Genomic DNA, 22,856 nt, shown 5'->3' with positions numbered 1-22,856 from the left:
TGAGCTTGAAATATAATATTTATTAATTTTATATTAATAGTATTTCGAGTTTTTACCTCCCCCTTTTAGGTACATTCTAAAAACCTAATTAGGATGTTCCTTCTTTTCTATTGGGCCAACCCGATGAGGTTCAATTGTAACTATTAATACATAAAATGGTAAATAAATAGTTAACTATTAATTAACTATTGAAATTAAATTAAAATATATACTATCCAAGTTGGAGTCAGATGCAGCATACAGTTCCATCAACAGATGAATATTTGAACTGTGGTTTATATTTATTTATTTGATTTAGAACCAGTACTCACATTCAAGAACAAATAAAAAATGGGATTATTTATGTATTCAATTTAATTTAATTTATTATGACAAGATTTGGTTTGAATTATCTGTTTAGACAATCGGTTGGGAAGCAGTGGTATTGTCACGATTACGAGCCATTTGGATATAACCTAAAAAGAAAGAAAGGGTAAGAAGACCATCTACACCCATCATTACAGTAGCTTGATGAACAATCAATAATGAGGTTTTGTTCAGAGATAGAGGGTTGGAATGGTAATATAGGAATACAATATATATTGTATTGATTTTATGAGAAATACGAACCATCAAATCCTAGTTGGTTTCCTTGAAAAAAATGTGGTTTTGAATGATCGATTCAACTTGACAATTGAAATGCAAATGTAGTTTGAATGATTAATATAAGTATACAATTTAATTTATTATGACAAGGTTTGATTTGATAATTATCTATTTAGACAATTGGTTGGGAAGCAGTGGTAGCAATGCCGCAATTGTTGTCACGATTACGAGCCATTTGGATATAACCAGACAAACCCCATTCTGGACCCCAGGAGTTCTTGACCTTCCAGAATTGAGCACCTTGAGTAGCTTGGTCGTCAGATGATTCAGAGGAAGATGATTGGGAAGCAGCAGAAGAGTCAGAATCGGATGAACCGTTGGCAGAGGCGGTACCGTAACCGACGACGAGGACACCGTGATCGAGGTTGGTGGATGAACAGGCTGGTTCATAGTAGACACCAGAGTCGTAGAGTTGGAAGGATTGGTGAGAGGCATCAATGGCGACAGAGACTGGACCCTTGACGGTTTGGGATTGGAGAGCAGACTCTGAACCAGAGGTAACGTCAACGTATGAAGAGAGGGTGGCACCAGAGTTGGCTGGGTTGTACTTGCACTTTTGTACCTTGGCTACGTATGGGTATGAGGCTTCAGTGTCGATACCACCGTTGGCAATGATGTACTTGAAGGCGTTGTCCATAAGACCACCGTTGCACCCATCATTACCGTAGCTTGATGAACAATCAATGAGGTTTTGTTCAGAGAGGGCGACAAGGTTAGAGGTGGAGATTTGGTGAGCTCCTTCGGTGGAACCAGTGGCCGAGAATGACCAACATGAACCACATTGACCTTGGTTCTTGACTTGGGTGACGGCACCTTGGGCAACCCAATCGATTGAGGCTGGGAGAGCACCTTGGACCTTGCCGAAAGAGGCAGAGGCAGAGGCGGCGGCAAGACGGGCAGTGGCGTCAGTCTTGGTACCGAGGTAGATGGCTTGGTACTCTTGGTTGGTCATATCGGCGAGTGAGTTGAGACCGAGGACGGTTTCAGATCCCTTGGAGTTCCATTCGTTAACATAGTCCATGTTCTTCTTGTAGACCGAGTAACGAGTGTTGAATTCGTGACTGGCATATGAACGGCTGTGCTTTTGCATCCAGTTGGTGAAAGAGTCTCTGTATTGTTGCTCCGAATAGGAAGAGGCTGAAGCAAAGGCCAACATTAAAACGATTAAGAAAATAACTGCGAATCTCATTTTAAAATAGATAGATATTTAAAGATAAAGATGGAGATGGTAGTGTAGAGTATGTTGTAGAGATAAAAAGAAGAAGATGATTGTTTTGATATACAACTAGTTGCTAAGGGAGAGTTTTTATAGGAGTCGGTGTCCAACACAAACGAAACTCGTCCGACCTTGGAATAAAAGAAAAAAAAAAGAATTTTCTTTTGAAGGAAGATTCTCAAGAGGTGAAAAGTTGTTGGAGGTTTATGTCTAATTGTCAAGGCAAAAATTTCGAGTCGTCGAGTCCTATGACGATGATATTATGATATCCCCCACAACCAAATAAAAATTAAAGGCGTATCGATATTGTTGGGTAGGACTCTTTAGGTCAAGGTGTGATGTCATACACGGAAGAACTGATACTTCAACAGAAAAATTGGAAACCATCAAGAAACGTTAAAGTATCTTTCATACTGATCGAGCAGCAATTGATGAGGTGTTTAAACTTATACCAGATACTGTTGATGTTCATGAATCAAGATCATTAGCATCTTCTCAATTGCATGGGAGCCCGATATCAAAGATATGTTCCTGATATCTCGGCCCAATTAAAATAATAAAATAATCTTCGTCATTATTGGCCATAGAAAGAAAAAAGAAGAGAAGAGAGAATACAATCATCTGATTCAACAAAAAAGAGATATTAAAGAATAGAGATTCTCTTCTATCTATCTACTATAGGTTGGAATAGAATAGATGGGTGGTTTGGTTTAGCTTGTAATAATAAAGGATAAAACTTGTATCATGTGATAGTTGTCCGCGGAAGTACTTGATAATTAAATTTCTAATACTCTAACTAAATACTTGTCAGGTTATACTAATTTCTATAGATAATAATATTTCTATTAATTAATTTGTATGAGGAGAACCTTATTGTCGTCTCTTTGGAAAAAAAAAATAAAAAAATTTCATCGTTTTGAGGCGTGATCATTAATTTACACTTTGCATGTGTACAAGTTAGATAATACATACCTTTATATATATAAATATAATATACAATGCCTTTTTCACCAAAAGAAATAGCAATGCAATTACTCAAGGTTGGGTCTCGTAAAGTTTGGTTAGACCCATCTAAAATGGAAACCATTCAAAAGACTAAAACAAGTACATAGAGATTGATTAGAGAGATAGATTAGAGATAGACTATGTTGATATTAATTCATTTCATTCATTAATACTATACTTGTAATAATAATAATAATAGGAGAAGGAATCAGAGAATTGATTGCACAAGGACTTATAAAGAGAAAATTTACAATTAGAGGAAGCTACAAAGCATCAAGAGGACCATTTTTGTATTTAAAACAAGATCCATCTCTATCTAATTTAAATACAAATAATAATGTAATCGATCAATAAACAATATATAATATAACACTAATAGAAAGCAAAAACAAATAATACGATATAATATAACAAAACAAAGAGAGATGATGAAACTTGTTTCATTTTACTTTTTTATTTTATTTTAGAGAATAATAATAATAATAATAATAATAGTACCACTTATAGTTAGTTAGCTAAATTATGACTATTCAATTAGTATTTAGTAATAGATATTTATTTAGATTAATTATTGATTATAGAAATCAATACTTGGGATCAACACATTGGTTTGAATTAGTTTCAAGACCATTACATCTTCAACTAAAGGACGATCATGTTGATAGTGATATTATTAGATACTCAATCAAACACTTTTATCGTATCCATAAAGATATTACCGATCGGGTATATAACAACATGTTATATAACAACAACGACAGTGGTAATGGTAGCTTTACGGTATTGCCAATTGAAGCTGCCATCAATGCCAACAATCTAGATGCTATTATTCAAATGCATCAATGTGATCTAGAGGATGATGAATACTGTACAGTGACGACTGATACGATTAATCTTGCAACTGCTAGTCATGTAGGGTTGGACATTTTCAAGTATCTGGCCAATCAAGATTATATAGTACCAAATAGAGAGATTGACATATTGGTACTATTCGAAGCAATAAACAACAATCGGTTGGATATTGTAGAATACATTTTCGACGAGCTATCTATAGAGACAAAGTACAAAGATTATGTTGGTAGTCCTATTTCAGAGGCCATTTCAAATGGTCCGAGTCATAGAGAGATTATAAAGTATCTGCTCGGCAAGTGTACATTGGAACCAATCGAGATTGGCTATGGATACAAGATTAGATCGACTGCAGTCTCTGACAGAGCATTTCAACGTGCTGTCAAAACTGGCAACATTGAATTGGTAGAGTTGGTGCTCCAAGCAGGATGGTTCCTACCAAAACAACATGACACTCTCCATGTCACTTTAATCTCTGCAATCTTATCAAATAATATTGATATGATTAATTATGTATTAAGTGATCAATTGTCATTTGATACTGACGGCAACAGTCAAATGACTGAAAAGATAAAGATAAAGGTAGAGATGGGTGATGATGTGACACTTTCGGACAAGGTATTGGATTTTATTATTAATGATACAAGGTGTTTGGTATCTATCAGTAATGTTAATCTTGACCCTTATATTGCAGAGAAAAGGGTAGATGCCATAGAAAGGTTACTTCAACATAAAATGGCAGAAGAAACATTTGATCCCAATCGAGCATTGGAATCTAATGACATACTAGAGACACTTGTACATCTAGTGACAGTGCTAAAGGTTGAACCATTTGAAAAAATGTCTATTCACAGTACAACCAATTACCACGGTGACAAAGAATTAATGCGGTTCACACAAAAATATTTGTGTAAAAAAGATAACAATGATCGTGACAGCAAGCAGTGTCAAATGGCTGCCACTTTTCTATGGACCCATACCATTAAAAAGGAGGAGAGCTCGACACCACTAGGTTATTACGAGTGTCTTGAACAAGCACATGCGGACGGGATTATTACCACTCGACACATCATGAAGGCTTTACGGTATTGGGATGGTGACCAAGACCTCTTTAAAGTGTTTCCAGCCCTACATCAGGCAATCATCGATATGGACCGTACATTACTGTTGGAGGCAGTTGAGAGCAAGTTTAAAGAATCTATAGATTCCTATAGTATGCCAGAAAAAGATTTTGATAAACGTATTAGAGATAGACCATGGTCAATATTTAAAGGTGCTATGGAACTAATAGAAATGAACAAGGAATATTTTAAAAAGGATTGTTTAGAACCTATTGGTGATTGGGCATGTCGACAAGATAATTTAGATTTGGTTAAATATATTTACAAATTGGACAATCCAAGACTATTTACACCAAAATCAATTAGAGTAGCAATCGTTTCCAACAAATCTTTAAATATTATTCAATTCCTCTTTACAATTGTATTTCCAGAGACTACAGATATAGAAAAACAACTTTCTATCCCAATTTTACCAAAACCACTTGTTCTACCAAGGTTTAGTAATTTTACCTATCCTCTTCCAAACAACAACAACAACAACGTATCAAAATCAAATAGATTATTATTACTTTCAAGATATTCAAATAATTTACAATTAATGATACCATATCTTCAAGGTCCATGTATCACAAGTCGAGAGTATTTCGAAAACATAGTATTCAATCGATCACACTATCATGTAACCATTACACATGACCATTATTGGACTCAAGTTTATCCATTATATGTCCTACTTTTATCACACAACAAAGATCAATATGATTATTCACTTTTAAATAGAGTCTTGCAAAATTATCTAATTAGCAATAAATAAATAAATATCTTCATTCTACTGCAACCTAGACAGGGATTTTTTTAAATTGATATTTTAGATTAATATTTTTTTATTTAAATGTAATTGACACTCTGAGATTCAAATTGAGATATTTCTTGAATCACTCTGGACTTATTACTTATAACTTATATATTATTTATTTATTTCAAAAAAAAGATATAAAAAAGATAATCAAACTATCATGGAACCAGCAGTAACAGAAAGATCAATAGAACCATACAAAAGTGATATGTATGATCATATCACTATAGTAAATACATTGGAACAATCAGTGGTTGTATTTATGAATTCAGAATCACCACCAATAAAAATCAACAAGGATCTTTCAACCACCATCTTTCAGAGTGCTGTTCAACAAATAGTTGAACCAGGAAATTCGGCAAACTTTGAGTTACCTCTAGACAACGAAAAGGCCTACATACATGTATTTGTAGCGGTACAAGTCAATGAAAACGAAGGAAGAGATCCAAGCCAATATATACAAATAGCTAAAAAATATCTACTAGTAGACACTAGATTCAATGTTCTTCCAAAACATTTGACATCAGCTCTAGGAATTACAGACAAACCTCTATTTAATAGAAACTTTCATCTCCTAGTGGATGGATCTCAAACCAGTGCAGAAGAGTCTGTTCTAGATACTCTAAATGAATACTCTACTCCTTATGGTGATGAAGAAACTCGAGTGTTTTAAACATAAAATAAATATCTTAAACTAGAGTTCAATCAATGAACTTCACAATTTTTAATTAGTTTTTTTTTTAATTAAAAAATGGGGCTATCTCTTGAGGCTTTTTCGATGAACTTATTATTGATCAATCATCTATCGTACAATATATATATAAATATAGATAACAAAAATGGAACCAGAGAAATCAATAGAACCATATAAAAGTGATATGCGCGAACATATAACAGTGGTAAACAAATTAGATCAAGCAGTGGTTGTGTTTATGAATTCAGGATCAGCACCATTACAAATCAACGATGATCATTCAACTACCATCTTTGCAAGTGCTGTCAAACAAAACATTAATAGTAGAGACTCTGCCAACTTTTATGTGGAAAAAGAGACAGCATACTTGCACGTGTTTGTAGTTGTCAATGACACGGATACCCAATACTTGCAAGTGGTTCAAAAATATCTTCGAGTAGACACTAGATTCAATATTCTTCCAAAGCATCTGACAGCAACCTTGGCAACAGACAAGCGACTCTTTAATAAACACTTTAGTCTAGTGGAGCATAAAACTCGTACTTTGCAACCTTCTCATCCTCTAGCCGCCTCTGAATTGGTTGTTCTCAATGAATATTCTGTTCCAGTTGCCGATGAAGAAATTCGTTAAGCGCGAGTCTTGTCCTTTGTTGATGAAATAATCAATCCCACCAACCATGTACCTGTTGTATAATAATAATAAAAGAATGGCATATATCACTTTGAATAAAAAAAACTTATTATTCCTTTTACATCTTTGCACTGTTTTTTTTCTTCAAAAAGGTGTCAAGTGCTTCACAAGTGGGCTTCACCAACATTGATCTTTTTCAAAAACAGAAGGAGAGATAGAAATATGAATATATACTTTTTATTAGACCAATAGATTGTAGTTTTAGATAGGATAGATAGATGGAACCCTCAATACCTTCAAGTAGCAACCAGAAAAAGATTGGAGATTTACTTTTAATAATATATACATGTACAACACTTCCCATTAATAAATATATAATAAATAAAAAAATAAATAAATAAATAAATATTACTGATTTAGTTATTATTATTTTTTTTTTCAAAAATCTCTGTGTGTTGTAATTTTAATTAAATATTTACAATCAAACAAATGTGTTGTTTGTGTATAAACTTGTATGTAGATATAGATATCTATTGATCAAAGGTTTACATTTATTTAAAATATCATCGATGAAACCTTACGATCCCTATTTTGATCGCACAAGGCACACTTTGGGAGAGGGTGTTCACGATCGTTCTGTGAAATGTTCGTTTGTTCAAAAAGATCCTCTCTATTTTTAAATCTCTCCTTGTGAAGATCAACAACCCAACCTAGCTCCTGCACACAATGGTAAACCAAACCAACTAGTTTGTTTGTTGTTATAATCATAATCAATACTAGCAATCTCGTCTAGACTTATTCTATTATTAATTTATGTATATACAATCATGAAGGTAGGTAATAAGTTAATAATTACTATTTTTAACAAAACGGTCGTTATATTCATTTCTATAAATAACTAATCTTCTTCTTTTCTATTTAAACTATTACGATTATTATAGATAACAACAATATTATTATTATTTTTATTTAGTATTATTAGTTTATTAAATAGTGTTCATGGACAATGTACAACACAACCAATTGTATTACCAGTTAATAATTCAATGTGTTGGTCACCTATAACTATGGCACTAGTGAATGGTGGTGCTTTTGATACAGTGTCTATCACACCCGATATGATATTGTTCCCATTTGGACCATACTATTATTTAATCTTTGATCGACCAGGTCTCTATCAAATGACAACTACGATTGGATCGTGTACTCAAACCTTACCACTACAAATCAATGTACCTGCCATTACATTTGAACAACCACAATGTATCTTTCAAAATACAGAGGCAACTTTGTCAGGTTTGGAAGGTGTCTATTCCGGTGTGACCAAAGCTGACTTTTTTGGTGATGGTGGTCATTCATTCCCATTCTCTGCCAAAGTTGGTGGTATTCCATGTTCAGGTGGTCGTTTCAATGTCAAACCAATCAATCGTACCTTTCAACCAGCTATTCGTGTCGTACCATCACTTTGCAACACTGCATCTGGTTCCATCTCTATTCTAAATGCCAATCTATTTACATCGATCATTTTAGGAATTGATAATATTAATACAACTGCTACTATAGGGTCGAGTAATATAGTAGAGTTTACAGGTCTAGTTGGTAGTTCTACTGGAAAGGCATTTACAATTTATGCATTGTCATCAACTTGTGGTTCAAAGGAACAAATGGTTGGTGGTTTATTATACTCTACCACACCATCATATGATGTAGTTCAAACCAATTTACCATGTAATACTACACATATCAACGTACAAGTTACATCCAATATCAATGCTTCTGTCAACTCTGTCACTATCAATGGACTTGCTTTTGGGTCGTTACCAGTTAGTCATGATGTTCCAGTTGGTTCACCACTCGTATTGACCTATACACAAAGTCAATGTCAATTCTCACAATCCTATGTATTGGAGTCGTCACCTGCACCCATTTCATATAATCTCTATCCTCCAACACTGTCATTCGCCCAAAAGACATCGCTTATGACTATATCTTATTTGGGTGATATGTCAGACTTGTCATTTAGCTCGGGCAAGAATGGTATAATACCAATCGACACTACCAACGGTCAAGTTAGTGTAGACTATGACGACACTTATACCATTTCGACATCATGTTACACTCAAAACCTAGTGATTGATGTTAGACGTGTCAAGCCAATCTTTAGATACACCAAATCTGGTGATTTTTGTATGGATGTCATAGAGATTGTTGTAGACAATTTCGAACAGTTTGATAGACTGTGGATCACCAATGGTAACACAACGGTACAAGCAGACCCAACAACTGGTAGAATATCCAATCTCTACCATAGTACATGGACACTTGTAGCACACGAACCAGATGCACCCAACGATGTAAATACAACAATTACATTGATACCAGAGGAGAATTGGAAAATCAATTATTTAGATTTTAAAATTGTTCAACAAAATGTTACTCGTCGTCCAAACGTATGTACAACCGTATCACCTGGTATTGGTATTGCAGAGATTTGGGTGTCTTATAAAGGTCAAACATCGTATAAACCAAATGTTTTCAATAATTATTGGCCTAGTGGTCAAACTATCTATTACTTTCATCCAACTTGTCCAACCTCTGGTGTACATGCCGGAGCTTGGGATACATACGATATCTCTGCTGCCACCTATACCATTATAGAACCTGCAGTTTGTCAACAATCATTTGCCAAAGTTCAATTCTCAAACTTGGCACCTGGATTCCAATCTGCCTCTTTCAACTATGACAACTGGGTCAATCTACCAATCACCATTGTCAACAATGCCTTTACACTCTATCTCCCAACCGGACAAAATCAAGTATATCTACAATATGCCTACAACTTTTTAAATTGTAGAGAATCTTTTAATATTTCAATTCCATTTACTGATTCAAGAGGTAAGAAAAGAAAAGAAAGAAAAAAAAGAAAAGAAGAAGAGAATATTATTTATTTATTTAAATTAATTTATTAATTTATTTTCTTTTTTAATATGTTTAGTAATTACAACTAGTACTATAGTAAAACAAAGTACAACAAATTGTAATGTAAATTCAGGACAAATATCAATATCAAATTGGGAGGAATTTAGTAATCTATCAATTGCAACTGGACAATATTTGGGTGGTGGTATATTCTCTACACCATCAATCTATGATAATAGTATTAATTTTACACACTCTGTTTGTGGTTTTGGAATGGTAAAGGGGATTGATTTGGCAACTGACCAAACTGGTGTTGGTATCTCTGTCATTCCATTGACTGCTACATCTTGTGATTCGGCATTGGGACTGGGTGATGGATCGGTCAAGGTGTACTTGTCAATGGGTGGATTCGATCAAACACCGCTGATCAAATCAATCTATAGAATTGGATTACCAGAACCATACAAATCAACTTCCTATCTAAGAAATACACTTACCATGATTGGTGGTGGTGATCAGTTTATTCAAGTCAATGCTGGCACTGCTTGTACTTTTAGAGCAAACTTTTCGCTGCCTGCAACTGCTCCTCTGCCATTTATCACATCGACTCTTGTACATGCTGATCCAGGTCGAAAGAATGGATACATTGAAACAAAGAGACTGTCCCCTGTAAAGTCGTACGTAGCAGCTATCCAATTACAAGCAAGTGGATATCTACCAGACACTACCAACACTGAAATCACAGGTATTGAAAACAAAAACTCTGTCAACTTGTTTGAACTGCAGTATGGTGTAGCTTGCAAGTATGCAGTGTCTTACAACCTTCTCAATACCTCGTTCCCCAAACCAACCTATTCAATCAATCCAGTTGATGAATGTGGTAGTCTCAATATGCATATTGTCGTGTCAGCCGACAGTTACGCCCGTTTCCAACTATTCCTTCGTTCAGAACTCACCCAAACCTATGTCTCGTTTGATGTGGATACACTTATTTACTCGGTGGTTGCTGGTACCTACACTATGCTCTACACTGATCGGTATTCACTTGCCACTGGATCCATCCCCATTCAAGTAGTATTTGCACCCTCTCAATCGCTGGCATTACCCTTTGAATATGAGGTAGTGGCCAATGAAACGTGTCGTGGTATGATGGACGGGCAGATCAAGGTGACTGGGTTCCCAGCCGACTCGTTTGTGAGTATGGTTGATGCAGACGACAATTTCCAACGTTCGACTATCCAGGGGTCGACCCCTGAAGAATCGTCGTTTGTATTTAGCGGTCTTGGTGCAGGTGCCGATTACACCATCATTGTATCGAGTACCAAATGCACACAACGATCGTCTGGTATCAAGGTATCATCAAATGAACCGAAACTAATTGTTACGCGAGTTGAAAACTATTGTCAAAGTTTTAATACCACCTATGCATCGTATTCACTTGGTACTAGTCCTCGAGGACTCAATGTGACGTATGCTGTAGATGGTGTTACGGTCACTGGCAAACAGCCAAATGCCAACGGTGAGATACTGATCGATTCACTCAGTCCCGGTCAATACCAAGTATCAGCCAACATCCAAGATGTTTGTACATCATTTGTCACCGAGTTTGTAACAGTCAAAAACAACTCTTTTGACATTAAGATTATTCCCAATCAAGCAGGTGTATGCGAACAACTAGTCTATATTGTCTACAACCCCAACCGTCTAGACAATCTCGCTTCTAGTGGCACTCAACTCTTTGCACAGGCCATCAACTTTTTCAACAACACTGTACACAACCAAACTTTGTTTAACCGATCGTCACTCAACATTGACTTTGGCATTAGACTCGATCTATTTGCTGGCAATTATAGTGTATGGGTACAAGACCCTTCACCAGGTGGTTGTACCTTTTACACTGATCCAGCTGTCCTTGTACCAGTCCCCAAGTGTCTACCACCCCCTCCCAATGTCACTTCACCACCCAACACTACAACCGGCGGTACTACCACTGGAGGAGAAGTTTCTCTCTCCCCTCAAATTCCAGTCATCTCTCTCTTATCCATTATACTATTATTAGTATCATTTATTTATTTTTAAATCATCCCACATCAAGTTTGTTAACTAACTTCTTCTTTGTATCTCTTTTTTTTCAAAGATTAAAATAAATAAATTAATTAATTTGATTTGTTTGTTCTATTTATTGTTTTTGATTATCTAAAATTATATTTAGAAGCATGTCTAAAACCAAGAGCTTCACGAACAGATACTCTCATTAGGACATGAGTATCTTTTGGAATTTTTCTATTGTGACTTGTTGATTGAACAAATAGACGACAATTGGCTGGAATATTGGCGGGGGTGAGCGTGAGTGGCTTGTCAATTGGAACATTGAGAAGTGTACACACATCAACATGACCAATAGTAAAGGTATCGGTGATTGTATTGTGTAGAACCATATCCTTGGCGACAGAGATATCTTCCTTTTTCTTTAATGCATAGTATCCTTCACCTTGTCTATAACTAACATTATTCTTTTGACACAATTCTTGGAATGTAGCTGGTTGATCACATGGTGGTACAACAACAAACGATCCGACAGCACCACCTCCCTTTAGATTGAATTCAAAACAAGTCACACTTTGACCATGTTTGACTGATCCATCGAACCAATGTGTCTTTCCTTCCTTTAGTAATCTAACACGGAATGGAACTGATCTTTGACGATCAGAGAATCTTGGTTCACTGTTGGAATGACAATTAAAGTTATTAACATAGATCTTATATTTTCCTGATCCTGCTGATGCCCAGAAAATATTTTCAATTGGTTCTGTTGATTGTCCATATCCAGCATTCATGTCTCTCTAAAATATAAATAAAATAAATAAGAAAATAAATTGTCAATATTATTAAGATTATATATAGGTTATTATACATACATCCAACCAACCTCCACAACGAGATTCTTTAAAACCAAAATAAAGATGTTCACCTGATGGGGTAATTACATGTAAGTCGAGATCGGCAATATCATGCCAAATCAAAGATGCATGTAATTCACCACTGTTACATCCTTCACGTGTCATTCTAAGTTGTATTACTTCGTTGTCTGGGTCACCATCTACTTCTGGAGCAACTGCTGCTGCTGGCGCTGTTTCAGATGTAGTCAGCGGATTGGCTTCAACTGGAGCAGTTACTTCAACTGGAACAGTTGTTACTTCAACTGGAGCAGTGACTTCAACTGGTGCTGTAACCTCAACTGGAGCAGTTACTTCAACTGGAACAGTTACTTCAACTGGTACGGCCACTTCAACTGGTACTGTGGCTTCGACTGGAGCAGCAACTTCAACTGGAGCAACGGGAGAAGTGACTTCAACAGGAACTTCTGCAGTAGTTTCGGGTTCAGGGGCCTTTCTCTTTTTGTTTCCTGAAACAGTGGTTGTTGTTACTTCCTCTTCTTGTTGTTCTTGTTGACCATCTTGTTCAACGGTAGTTGTAATTGGAGTAGCTTCACCCTTTGCCTTTTTAGTTGCTTTTGTTGTTGTTGTTGTTGAGTTGTTGTTGTTTTTGTTGATAATCAACTGAACCAAATCAGCTTTTTTACCTTTGATTGTAATATCATTTGATTTACAAATCTCTACTAATCTTTGATAGGTAAATTTTTCCAATTGGTCTTGTGTAAAATTATTTGTAGTAGTTGACATTTTTTTTCTACTTGTAGTAATACAATGAATTTAAAAATAAAAAGTGACCGTTGAAATAACAACAATGTGTTGTCTTTTTGGAAAGGGGGATGATTTTCTTCTAAAAGAATCGCTCACCCAACAACTTTCTCTGGTTTGCGCCTCTTCTTGACGACGTGTTGTTTTTTTCCCGATTTGGGAACCATGGATACCTTTTTTTTTTTTTTTTTTTTTTTATTGGTGCGATCATTGCCTTAGAACAGATATTATAGGTTTAGTCTAAATAGAGAGTGATTGTTGATTAAACAAACACCTGACCTGACTGATTGGTTGATCGATTAATTAACTTGATGGATAGAAATAGAATTATATTACAACCAACTGAAAATGAAGTAGAGGAAAAGAAAAGTGGTAAGAGAGTAAAGCAAAAGGTACCTCTTCAACCTGGTCACAGTCAATTGGATTGGTTAAAGATGCAACGTGCTGCAACACCTATGATACATGCATACGAACCTCCTAGATTGATCACTATTGAAGAGTTGGAGAAACACAATACACGTCAAGATGCATGGACAGTGTATAAAGGAAAGGTTTATAACCTAACTCCTTATTTCACTTATCATCCTGGAGGTGATGTACAACTTGAAAGAGCTGCTGGTAAAGATTGTACTTTTATGTTTGGTATGATACAAAAAAAGGATCATCCCTCCTCTTGATACAAATAATTTGTATTAACAACATTACATTATATATTTATCTAGATTTTAGACATGATTGGGTAAATTTAGAAGCAATGTTGGAAAAGTTATTAATAGGTTATTTAGCACCTCCTCAACAACAATAATAATAACAAACAATATATAATATATACCTGTATAATAATGTAAAAAGAAGAAGAAGAAAAACATTGCGATTTGTATAATATATTAAATATATATACCACATACGATTATATACAAAACTACTATTATTATTATTATTATTATTTATTACTTCTTATTATTGGTTATATCTGGATCAATTATAGTTGATTCTCCATCGGCATCATCTTCAAATAGTTGGAATGATTCTATTTTAAGTTTAGATAATTGACCTTTTTGTTCATCGTTTAGTTTCTCTAATTCACGAACAGTCATGTGTCTTCCAAATGATGGCAGTGCGTTGCTATCATTATTCTGTCCATCTATAGTGTTGTTGAGTAGATCATCATTCTTTTGATGTTGCGTCAGCATAAAGTCAAGATACTCTTGCCACTTTTTGTAAAAGATGAATGCTGTTTTCTTGTCTGTCTTTAGATGCAACCTCCATTCCGTTCTGACATATTGATCACCCATCGATTTAATAGGTTCTTGTAATATTCTATGACATCTTAGTAATCCTCTATATAGTGAAAGAAATTGATCTTTACTGTACATCTATGTTTTATGTGTGTGAGTGTAGACAAGAATGATCATTGTTATGAGTTTGTGTAAATTCATTTTAAATTTTCGTTCGGTTGATGAATAATTATGACAACTCGAGACTTGTTGTAATGATTTTATAATATAATAATATTCATTCATCTATTCAAGAATATAGATAGATAGGAGATAGAATAGATAGATAGATAGGAGATAGAAGATGTTGAATTTAAATCGAGCTACTATAGTATCGAGTAATCTTTATTCAAGATCATTATTAAATATCACTTCACATCATCATCATCATCAACAATCTTCATATGCAACAAATAATGATTCAAATGATAAACAATCTCAATTCAATCAATGGGGTGTAAGTGAACAATAGATAGATATAGATAGATAGATAGATAAGTGATATATAGACTAATCTAATCATTCTTTATGATGTTTAGTTTAAACAAGTTAAAAGTGGAATGGCACAAAAGAAACATGAAAACCTAACACTTGAAAGAAATAAACAAAGAAAGGAACTAGTTGGAGAACAAATTAAAATGTTTTTGCAACAACAGCAGCAGCAACAACAACAACAACAACAAACAAAAGAAAATGTTACTGAAGATACGACTGCTGCTGCTGCAGCTCAACCAAAATCATCATTTCCACAAATACCAACATCAACACCAAAGAATACATTTGCCAATTTTATGAAGATGTCAATGGGATCATCAATCAAGATACCAAATATGCCAACCTTTCAACAACAGCAACAACAACAACAACAACCACCACAATCACCACAATTGGATATGAAATCATTCCAAATGAAACAAACATTTCAAACAAGACAACCATCAGCCAATGATTTATTACATCAAAAGAAACAACAACAATTCCAACAATTGATGCAATTACAAAAGAAAAATGATATTTTGAAAGAGTTTAATCTTCCACCACCACAACTAATGCAAGTAGAGACTGTGCAAAAGACAAAATATGTATTTAAACAAGACCCAAGAGAAAAAGATGAAATAGAGAGTCAAAACGATTTTGAACGCGACCCCAACGAAGAAGACGAAGAGGAAGATGAAGACGAGGATGGAGAGGAAATGGACGAAGAAGACATTGAAATGGAAAAATACTTTGATGGCGTGGATGGTGGAGAGACCATGTCGATCGATCGAAAGGTACAAGCTTTCAAAGAACACAAAGAAGCCATCAAAAAGAAACAAGAGGAAAGACAACGACGTCAAGACCTACGTCTCCAACAAATCCAATCATACGTACCACAAAAAAGAAAAATTCAGATACCTATCATTCCCTCGCCGAAGGGGTTGTCTGGCTTGCTTCAAATCTCGACCATTGACATTATCAAATGGATGATTCGTATGGGCGAGCGTCCAATGCGATCAGATGTCATTCTAAAAAAGGAAATTGTCGAATTACTCGCGCAAGAGTATGACTTTGAGCCACAGTGGCCTGCCGATCGTGACGATCTCGATCTCAAGAGCCGACCACGTACATCTGACCCGTCGTGGCCGTACCGTGCACCCGTCGTGACCATCGTCGGACACATTGATCACGGAAAGACAAGTTTGTTGGATTACATGAGAAAGTCAAACGTGGTGCAAGGCGAAGCAGGCAGAATTACACAGCATATCGGTGCGTTTGAAGTGACACTTCCATCGACACAGGAACACATCACATTCATGGACACACCAGGACATGCTGCCTTTTCACAGATGCGTGTGCGTGGAGTATCGACCACCGACATTGCCATTTTGATTGTTGCCGTCGACGACGGTGTGCAAGAACAGACCAAAGAGGCCATTCGCGCGATTCAGGCCGCCAAGATCCCCTATATAGTGGCGCTCAACAAGATTGACAAGCCAGGCGTCGACAAGGAGCTGGCCAAGCGCCAACTCCTCGAGAATGGCGTCTTGTTGGACGGCATGGGCGGCGATATCCCCTTTGTCGAAATATCGGCACTCACCGGCCAGGGTATTGACCAGCTCGAAGAGACCATTGTCTTCCTCAGCAAATACCTCGAGTTGCGTGCACCACGTGACGTCCCTGCCGAGTGTGTCGTCATTGAGAGCACGTTTATCCCCAAGCGTGGTGTCGCTGCGACCGTCCTCGTCAAGGCTGGTACACTCAAGGTTGGCGATTTCTTTGTATGTGGAACGAGTTATGGAAAGGTTCGTGAATTAAAGAATCATGTTGGATCGTCGGTCCAATCGGCGCTACCATCGGTGCCAGTCGATGTGGTCGGTTTCAAGGAAACCCCTCCCTCTCCAGGCGACGAGTTGATTGTGGTAGAGTCTGAAGCACGTGCACGAGAGGTTATCGAGATTCGTGCCGAGAAGTTGTCCAACCAATTGACGCTCGAGACGTCGATGCAGTCCAATACCGACGCACCAGGAGGTGCACCCAAAAAACTAGGTCGTTTCAAGAAATACAAGGAAAAGGAAGTGGATGATGAAGACCTCAAGGAAGAGTTGCGTGAACGTATCCTGACGAAAAGACGGTTCAGGAAAAGGTGGCCGAGCACAAAATGGCCAATCTCATTGTAAAGTGTGATGTGGGTGGTTCGATTGAAGCACTCAAGATTGCGATGGCAGTATTACCCGAAGACGATGAAATGACATACAACATTGTCAAGGCATCGTGTGGTGAAATCACAGAAGGTGATATCAAGGATGCTCTACAACACAAATCACCATTGGTCTACTTTGGACCAAAACTACCGGGCAAAATCGAAGATATGGTCAAACGTCACAAAGTATCGTTGATTCAAAGCGACATTATCTATCACGTTGTCGATGGCATCAAAGCACATTTGGAGAGTCGTCTCGAGCCAGTCACCATCTACAACATCACTGGTGAGGCCAAGGTACTCCAAACATTCAACATTGACATTTCCAACAGAATCGAAATCAAGGCAGCTGGTTGTAAAATCTCTGACGGTATCTTTAAAAAGGGATCCAAGATTCGTGTGCGTAGAGGTGACGATATCATGCACGAGGGCAAGATTGAATTGATCAAACATTTCAAGGAAACCGTAAAGGAAGTGACCAAGGGTATGGAATGTGGTATTTGTATTCAAAATTACGATGAAGTCGAAGAAGGTGATGTTATCATTGCTTTTACAACTGATCAAGAAACTAGAGAATTGGGTCAAACTATTAAAATTTATAAATAAATATAAAAAGAAAAGAAGCAAATTTTGTTTGTTTGATTTCTTTTTTTTTTTGCCGATGTAATCATGATTGCCTTTTTTGAAAGATTAATATTATATTACTTACACACATATATCTTTATAGATATAGATACAAATATATAAAGAGAGAGAGAGAGAATGGTATTATCATTCTTAAATCAAGTAATATGGAAACCTTATATTAGAGCTTTAGATAGATTCCCTTTGATTGGTACGAAATGAAATGATAGACAACTCTTTGACACATGATCATTCTCGCTCTCTTACTTTTCTTTTTCTTTTTACTTTAGTAAAATCATTAACAACAGGTACATTAATGGGTACAGGAGATGTAATGGCACAATCAATTGAATATTATAGATATGGAGAAAAGACTAAAAAGAAATCATTTGAATGGGATATAGGCAGAACAATGACAATGTCGGGTGTAGGTCTATGTTTTAGTGGACCGGTCTTACATTTTTGGTATAGAAAGTTGGATAGAGTATTCAAGGGAGAAGGAAAGATTGTGGTTGCTAAAAAGCTTGCTTGCGATCAATTATTGTTTGCTCCATGTGTCATTTCAGTGTTTATGGGTATCATGGACACTCTCAATCATAAATCACCAAATAGTATCCTCCCAAGAATCAAAAGGGATTTACCTCCTGCTTTACTCGTAAATTGGTCTCTTTGGCCACTTGCACAGACAGTTACTTTTTCTGTCATTCCTCCTCATCTTCGTGTATTATTTGTTTCAATCGTCTCTGTATTTTGGAATATTTTCCTTTCTCAACTTGGTAATAAAAAAGATGATCAACAATAATAATTATAAAAAATAATAATAATAACAATCATCAGTCATACAATTTGTATATATATTAAAAGTAACAATTTGTTATTTTTATTAAAATGATTTATTATTTTTTTTTAACCAACCAAATATCCTTTGAAATTCTAAATTATTATCATAATCGGTTTGATCAAGTTGATAGGGAACATAACGTTGAACCAATTGAATGGAATTTGGATCACCAGATAATTCTTCAAATACAATGATTTCATTTAATTGGTTTGGTTCAAGATATAAATAATCGTTTGGCACATGATAATATCTTTCACTTGGTTCTCCACATCCAGTTCTACATAGATATCCTTGGTATCCATCTCCTGTATAATTACATCCTGATCCACATCCCCATCCCAATGTTAACCAATATCTACCAATTGAATTTCCATTAACTATTATAAATCCTTTATTCATTCTATTGAATAGAAAAAGAAAATTTAACACATAAATAAGTAACTTTGTTCTTTTTCTATTTAGTTTTTTTTTTCGTTTTTTTTCTATTTCTTTTTTACATACCCAATCATATCTAAAGCAAAAGATGAAGTATCTTGAATTTCAGATTGAATTATTAAATTTAATTTATACCAAGTTAGAGGTTGATTGATTGATAATTCATTATTAATTGACCAACTTGTCAAATGAGGATTTGATTGTATACCTTGCATTTCACCAACAAGATAAGGTCTCATTGACCATCCATTGTTTGTAATGTCTTGTGTACCAAGTGTGACTGTTCCATTGAGACCTCGTTTGTATGATTCAAAATGTGATCCATATGATATCAGACCCATGGTCAAGGAGAGTATTGATAATTTATGAGTACCAATACCAAATTTAGTGTCCAATACAAAGTGTGCCGGTGATCCACGTGACCAAGATTGATATTCACCATCAATGTAAATATAAATCATGTCATCGGCATTACTAAACAAGAGTGTATCTCCAACAGTCTGTATTTCGATGTCTGTTTCATACCAAAGATAATCGGTTTGGTCTAGAGTGAGGTCAAGTTGTTCACTTGGTAAATTGGCAGTCACAACATTGCTATAGTTTCCAACTCCAATTGGTTCTGTCCAACTCGATACCAATACATTTTTAACTCTTTTCGATTGGTAAAATTCCTTTTGTGCTGAATATTGTTGTTTGACATAACTAGTATCTATTACTGTTTGATTATTGTATAGAATCAACACTGACCATGGATTGACAGTAATGGTTTGACCATTCCAATTGAGTTGTACTGGCGCAGAAGAAGATACACCAAAATTGGTTACAAAAGTAATTGTCTCTAATGTTCCATTTATCGTAGTATTGTATTGAATGATTTCAATCGTGTTGCATGTAGTGATGTTTGATATATTTACTGGTCGAGCCACCTCTCCAGATGACAATAAGATATAAGAGTATTGACTCAATACAGAGTGTAATTGGGCGAGAGCAGAGTATTTTGGTTCTGCTTCATAACCATACTCGTCCAATGCAGCATCGTAATCGTAAGAGTTGGTCAAAAAGGTAGATGAATATCTTGCAAAAGTGGTACCACCATGCCACATGTAATAATTCATGAGTGATCCACCACGAGAGAACCAACGAGCCACCGAATAGAGTAGGTCTTCTGTAGGACGGTGAGGAACACCCTCGGAATAATATTGAATCCAGCCAGCCCAATTCTCTGTAAAGAAAGCAGGTTGGTTGGGATAGACTTGAAAATGATATTGAATCCAATCGTGACAATAGAATCCATTACAAGTGTTGATAGCATCATCTATATCATTTTGTTGACACATGGTCCATGGAATACCGATATTGAGAGACTTGGCAAACGATATTGCCCACTCGGCATACAATTTACCACTGTCTCCATATTCATTCTCCAACCATCCATATTCATTCTCTACCTGTGCCAATATAATGGGACCTCCATTACTCGCAAAGTATGGCTTTAAATAATTGACAATAAAAGTCATCCAACTGGCCATTTCAGTCATCCATGGTTGATTATAGTCACGGAAAACAATACCAGGAATGTTTCTCAACCACGAGGGTATTCCTCCATAATTCCACTCTGCACATACATATGGACCTATTCTAAGATGAACATATAGTCCTTCCTGTTGACATAGGTCCAAGAAATGAGTAATGTTTGCGTTTCCTTCAAAGTTGTATTCTTGGCTGTTGTTGGGTTGATGCAGGTTCCAAAACACATAAGTCTCAATCATATTGATTCCAGCATCCTTACTCTTTTTTATCAATGATGGCCACATAGACGGTGTACTTCTTGGATAATGTATCGATCCACTTATCATTAATTTTCTTTCTCCATTTATTTTTAATGATCTTTGATCATATTCTACAATCTAAATTAAATAATGAATTAAAAAAAATAATAATAATTATATTTATAAGTATAAAATTGGTTTGTTGTTATATTTTATGGTTACATACATCAGATTTGATAGTATTAATAAATAATAGTAATACAACTATTATGACAACCAAATTATTCATTTCTTCTTCTTCTTCTTCCTCTTTCAAATGATTAAAGATTAGAGATAATAGATTAAGAAAGGAAGAAAGAAAGATTGATTTCTTCTTCTTTTTCTTCTTCTTTCTCATCTATTGACAGGCCACATGTACATATGGATGTTGTCAACATTGATGGGGAGTGGAGAGGGGTTAACTCCCAGGAGTAGTAAAGTATGTTGTAGTGTCGCCTATTGACTGCTATCGTTGAGACAAGCCAAGGGTCTGTTATCAATCCTATTTGGGTGCTTGTACATCCACACTCACACATACACACACATACACACACACACACCCCCCATGAATTGCCTGTACTATTACCTAACAAAAAGATAGCTACTATACCTTGTTCCATAGCCAAGTGAATCATTGTAAGTTGAGAGAGGTAGTTGAAAGATCGTGTTGGACTACGTAAATTTATAAATTATTGGTGGGATGATAATAAAATAATTAACACACAACACACTCCCTCTGAAGTAGTTTGAAAAATCAATTTTATTATTATTTGCACCTAACATTTGATAGTTAACTGTACAGTTCATATATCTCTCATCTCAAATTTGAATGAGCAACGCAGCAGCACTAAAACAAGTGTATACACTTGCAATTATCAAACCTGATATACTTATCAAAAAGAAACAAAGTGTTGATACGATACTACAGTCAATAGGTGAACGATTCACCATACACAATGACATCAAACCAATCAATCTATCAGTTACACAAGCTGAACAATTCTATAATGGTAAAACAACATCATATGATGGATAAAAAAGAATGAATGAATGGATGGATGAAACGAATGAAATGAACACTGACATCAATATTAAATTGATTGATAATCATAATCTAGATCATAGAGGTAAATTCTTTTTTGAAAGATTAGTATGTTTTATGACAAGAGGTCCTATTGTACCATTAATCCTAACAGAAAAGAACAATGACAAAAATACAATCACAAGTTGGAGAGAATTTATTGGTCCAACACATGCTGAAAAGTAATTACATTAATGACTATCTTGTATAAAGCACTTTATTTTGTGATGATTTCTAACTCTTTCTCTCTCTTTTAAATAGTGCAAGAAAAATAGAATGTCTAAGAGGTAAATATGGATCATCGGATACTTGGAATGGATTTCATGGATCAGGTTCCAATGATGAAGCGACACAGGAAATCAATTTCTTTTTCCCAACCTTTTTAAATGATACTACCGTTGATCATTTCAAATAAATAGCATCCTCTAATGTGTTGTATAAGTATGGTCAAATTTTATCAAACAACATATTTCATTAAACAATTATTATTATTATGCTTTTGTGCAATTGGACAAACTCGAGTCAACAAATTC

At 35.5% G+C, this 22,856-nt stretch overlaps 14 protein-coding genes across 14 annotated transcripts; 10 read left to right on the top strand and 4 right to left on the bottom strand.

Annotated features, from left to right (window-relative positions):
- Positions 1–757: 757 nt before the first annotated feature.
- cprE (cysteine proteinase 5 precursor) lies at positions 758–1,834 on the bottom strand (the record flags this gene model as incomplete). The annotated part of the gene is made up of 1 exon (XM_004359131.1): positions 758–1,834. One exon carries the CDS (start codon positions 1,832–1,834, stop codon positions 758–760), a length of 1,077 nt encoding a protein of 358 aa, XP_004359188.1.
- A 1,025-nt stretch (positions 1,835–2,859) lies between these two features.
- On the top strand, positions 2,860–3,220 carry DFA_01218 (uncharacterized protein; the record flags this gene model as incomplete). Its single annotated transcript, XM_004359130.1, has 2 exons — positions 2,860–2,965; positions 3,066–3,220. The coding sequence occupies 2 exons, from the start codon at positions 2,860–2,862 to the stop codon at positions 3,218–3,220; spliced, it is 261 nt and encodes an 86-aa protein (XP_004359187.1).
- A 168-nt stretch (positions 3,221–3,388) lies between these two features.
- DFA_01217 (uncharacterized protein) lies at positions 3,389–5,590 on the top strand (the record flags this gene model as incomplete). Its single annotated transcript, XM_004359129.1, has 1 exon — positions 3,389–5,590. The coding sequence occupies one exon, from the start codon at positions 3,389–3,391 to the stop codon at positions 5,588–5,590; it is 2,202 nt and encodes a 733-aa protein (XP_004359186.1).
- A 202-nt stretch (positions 5,591–5,792) lies between these two features.
- DFA_01216 (uncharacterized protein) lies at positions 5,793–6,305 on the top strand (the record flags this gene model as incomplete). Its single annotated transcript, XM_004359128.1, has 1 exon — positions 5,793–6,305. The coding sequence occupies one exon, from the start codon at positions 5,793–5,795 to the stop codon at positions 6,303–6,305; it is 513 nt and encodes a 170-aa protein (XP_004359185.1).
- A 166-nt stretch (positions 6,306–6,471) lies between these two features.
- On the top strand, positions 6,472–6,957 carry DFA_01215 (uncharacterized protein; the record flags this gene model as incomplete). The annotated part of the gene is made up of 1 exon (XM_004359127.1): positions 6,472–6,957. The coding sequence occupies one exon, from the start codon at positions 6,472–6,474 to the stop codon at positions 6,955–6,957; it is 486 nt and encodes a 161-aa protein (XP_004359184.1).
- A 489-nt stretch (positions 6,958–7,446) lies between these two features.
- DFA_01214 (uncharacterized protein) lies at positions 7,447–11,955 on the top strand (the record flags this gene model as incomplete). Its single annotated transcript, XM_004359126.1, has 3 exons — positions 7,447–7,469; positions 7,931–9,852; positions 9,953–11,955. The coding sequence occupies 3 exons, from the start codon at positions 7,447–7,449 to the stop codon at positions 11,953–11,955; spliced, it is 3,948 nt and encodes a 1,315-aa protein (XP_004359183.1).
- Positions 11,956–12,068: 113 nt separating this feature from the next.
- Positions 12,069–13,559, bottom strand: DFA_01213 (SAP DNA-binding domain-containing protein; the record flags this gene model as incomplete). Its single annotated transcript, XM_004359125.1, has 2 exons — positions 12,069–12,719; positions 12,795–13,559. The coding sequence occupies 2 exons, from the start codon at positions 13,557–13,559 to the stop codon at positions 12,069–12,071; spliced, it is 1,416 nt and encodes a 471-aa protein (XP_004359182.1).
- Positions 13,560–13,888: 329 nt separating this feature from the next.
- DFA_01212 (cytochrome b5 domain-containing protein) lies at positions 13,889–14,382 on the top strand (the record flags this gene model as incomplete). The annotated part of the gene is made up of 2 exons (XM_004359124.1): positions 13,889–14,219; positions 14,300–14,382. The coding sequence occupies 2 exons, from the start codon at positions 13,889–13,891 to the stop codon at positions 14,380–14,382; spliced, it is 414 nt and encodes a 137-aa protein (XP_004359181.1).
- A 145-nt stretch (positions 14,383–14,527) lies between these two features.
- On the bottom strand, positions 14,528–14,953 carry acn9 (ACN9 family protein; the record flags this gene model as incomplete). Its single annotated transcript, XM_004359123.1, has 1 exon — positions 14,528–14,953. The coding sequence occupies one exon, from the start codon at positions 14,951–14,953 to the stop codon at positions 14,528–14,530; it is 426 nt and encodes a 141-aa protein (XP_004359180.1).
- Positions 14,954–15,046: 93 nt separating this feature from the next.
- On the top strand, positions 15,047–17,511 carry DFA_01210 (mitochondrial initiation factor 2; the record flags this gene model as incomplete). Its single annotated transcript, XM_004359122.1, has 4 exons — positions 15,047–15,066; positions 15,209–15,311; positions 15,394–16,531; positions 16,805–17,511. 4 exons carry the CDS (start codon positions 15,047–15,049, stop codon positions 17,509–17,511), a joined length of 1,968 nt encoding a protein of 655 aa, XP_004359179.1.
- Positions 17,512–17,579: 68 nt separating this feature from the next.
- On the top strand, positions 17,580–18,140 carry DFA_01209 (uncharacterized protein; the record flags this gene model as incomplete). Its single annotated transcript, XM_004359121.1, has 1 exon — positions 17,580–18,140. One exon carries the CDS (start codon positions 17,580–17,582, stop codon positions 18,138–18,140), a length of 561 nt encoding a protein of 186 aa, XP_004359178.1.
- A 156-nt stretch (positions 18,141–18,296) lies between these two features.
- Positions 18,297–18,960, top strand: DFA_01208 (pmp22 family protein; the record flags this gene model as incomplete). Its single annotated transcript, XM_004359120.1, has 2 exons — positions 18,297–18,369; positions 18,449–18,960. 2 exons carry the CDS (start codon positions 18,297–18,299, stop codon positions 18,958–18,960), a joined length of 585 nt encoding a protein of 194 aa, XP_004359177.1.
- Positions 18,961–19,041: 81 nt separating this feature from the next.
- Positions 19,042–21,877, bottom strand: glb2 (glycoside hydrolase family 35 protein; the record flags this gene model as incomplete). Its single annotated transcript, XM_004359119.1, has 5 exons — positions 19,042–19,399; positions 19,501–19,908; positions 19,960–21,341; positions 21,430–21,512; positions 21,829–21,877. 5 exons carry the CDS (start codon positions 21,875–21,877, stop codon positions 19,042–19,044), a joined length of 2,280 nt encoding a protein of 759 aa, XP_004359176.1.
- Positions 21,878–22,071: 194 nt separating this feature from the next.
- DFA_01206 (uncharacterized protein) lies at positions 22,072–22,738 on the top strand (the record flags this gene model as incomplete). Its single annotated transcript, XM_004359118.1, has 3 exons — positions 22,072–22,252; positions 22,361–22,505; positions 22,585–22,738. The coding sequence occupies 3 exons, from the start codon at positions 22,072–22,074 to the stop codon at positions 22,736–22,738; spliced, it is 480 nt and encodes a 159-aa protein (XP_004359175.1).
- Positions 22,739–22,856: the final 118 nt, after the last annotated feature.

Source organism: Cavenderia fasciculata, assembly GCF_000203815.1.
Source record: "Cavenderia fasciculata unplaced genomic scaffold Scf_Dfasci-F-a-25c12.r2-5, whole genome shotgun sequence".
Lineage (NCBI taxonomy): Eukaryota > Evosea > Eumycetozoa > Acytosteliales > Cavenderiaceae > Cavenderia > Cavenderia fasciculata.
This window is presented reverse-complemented; position numbering and strand designations above follow the sequence as displayed.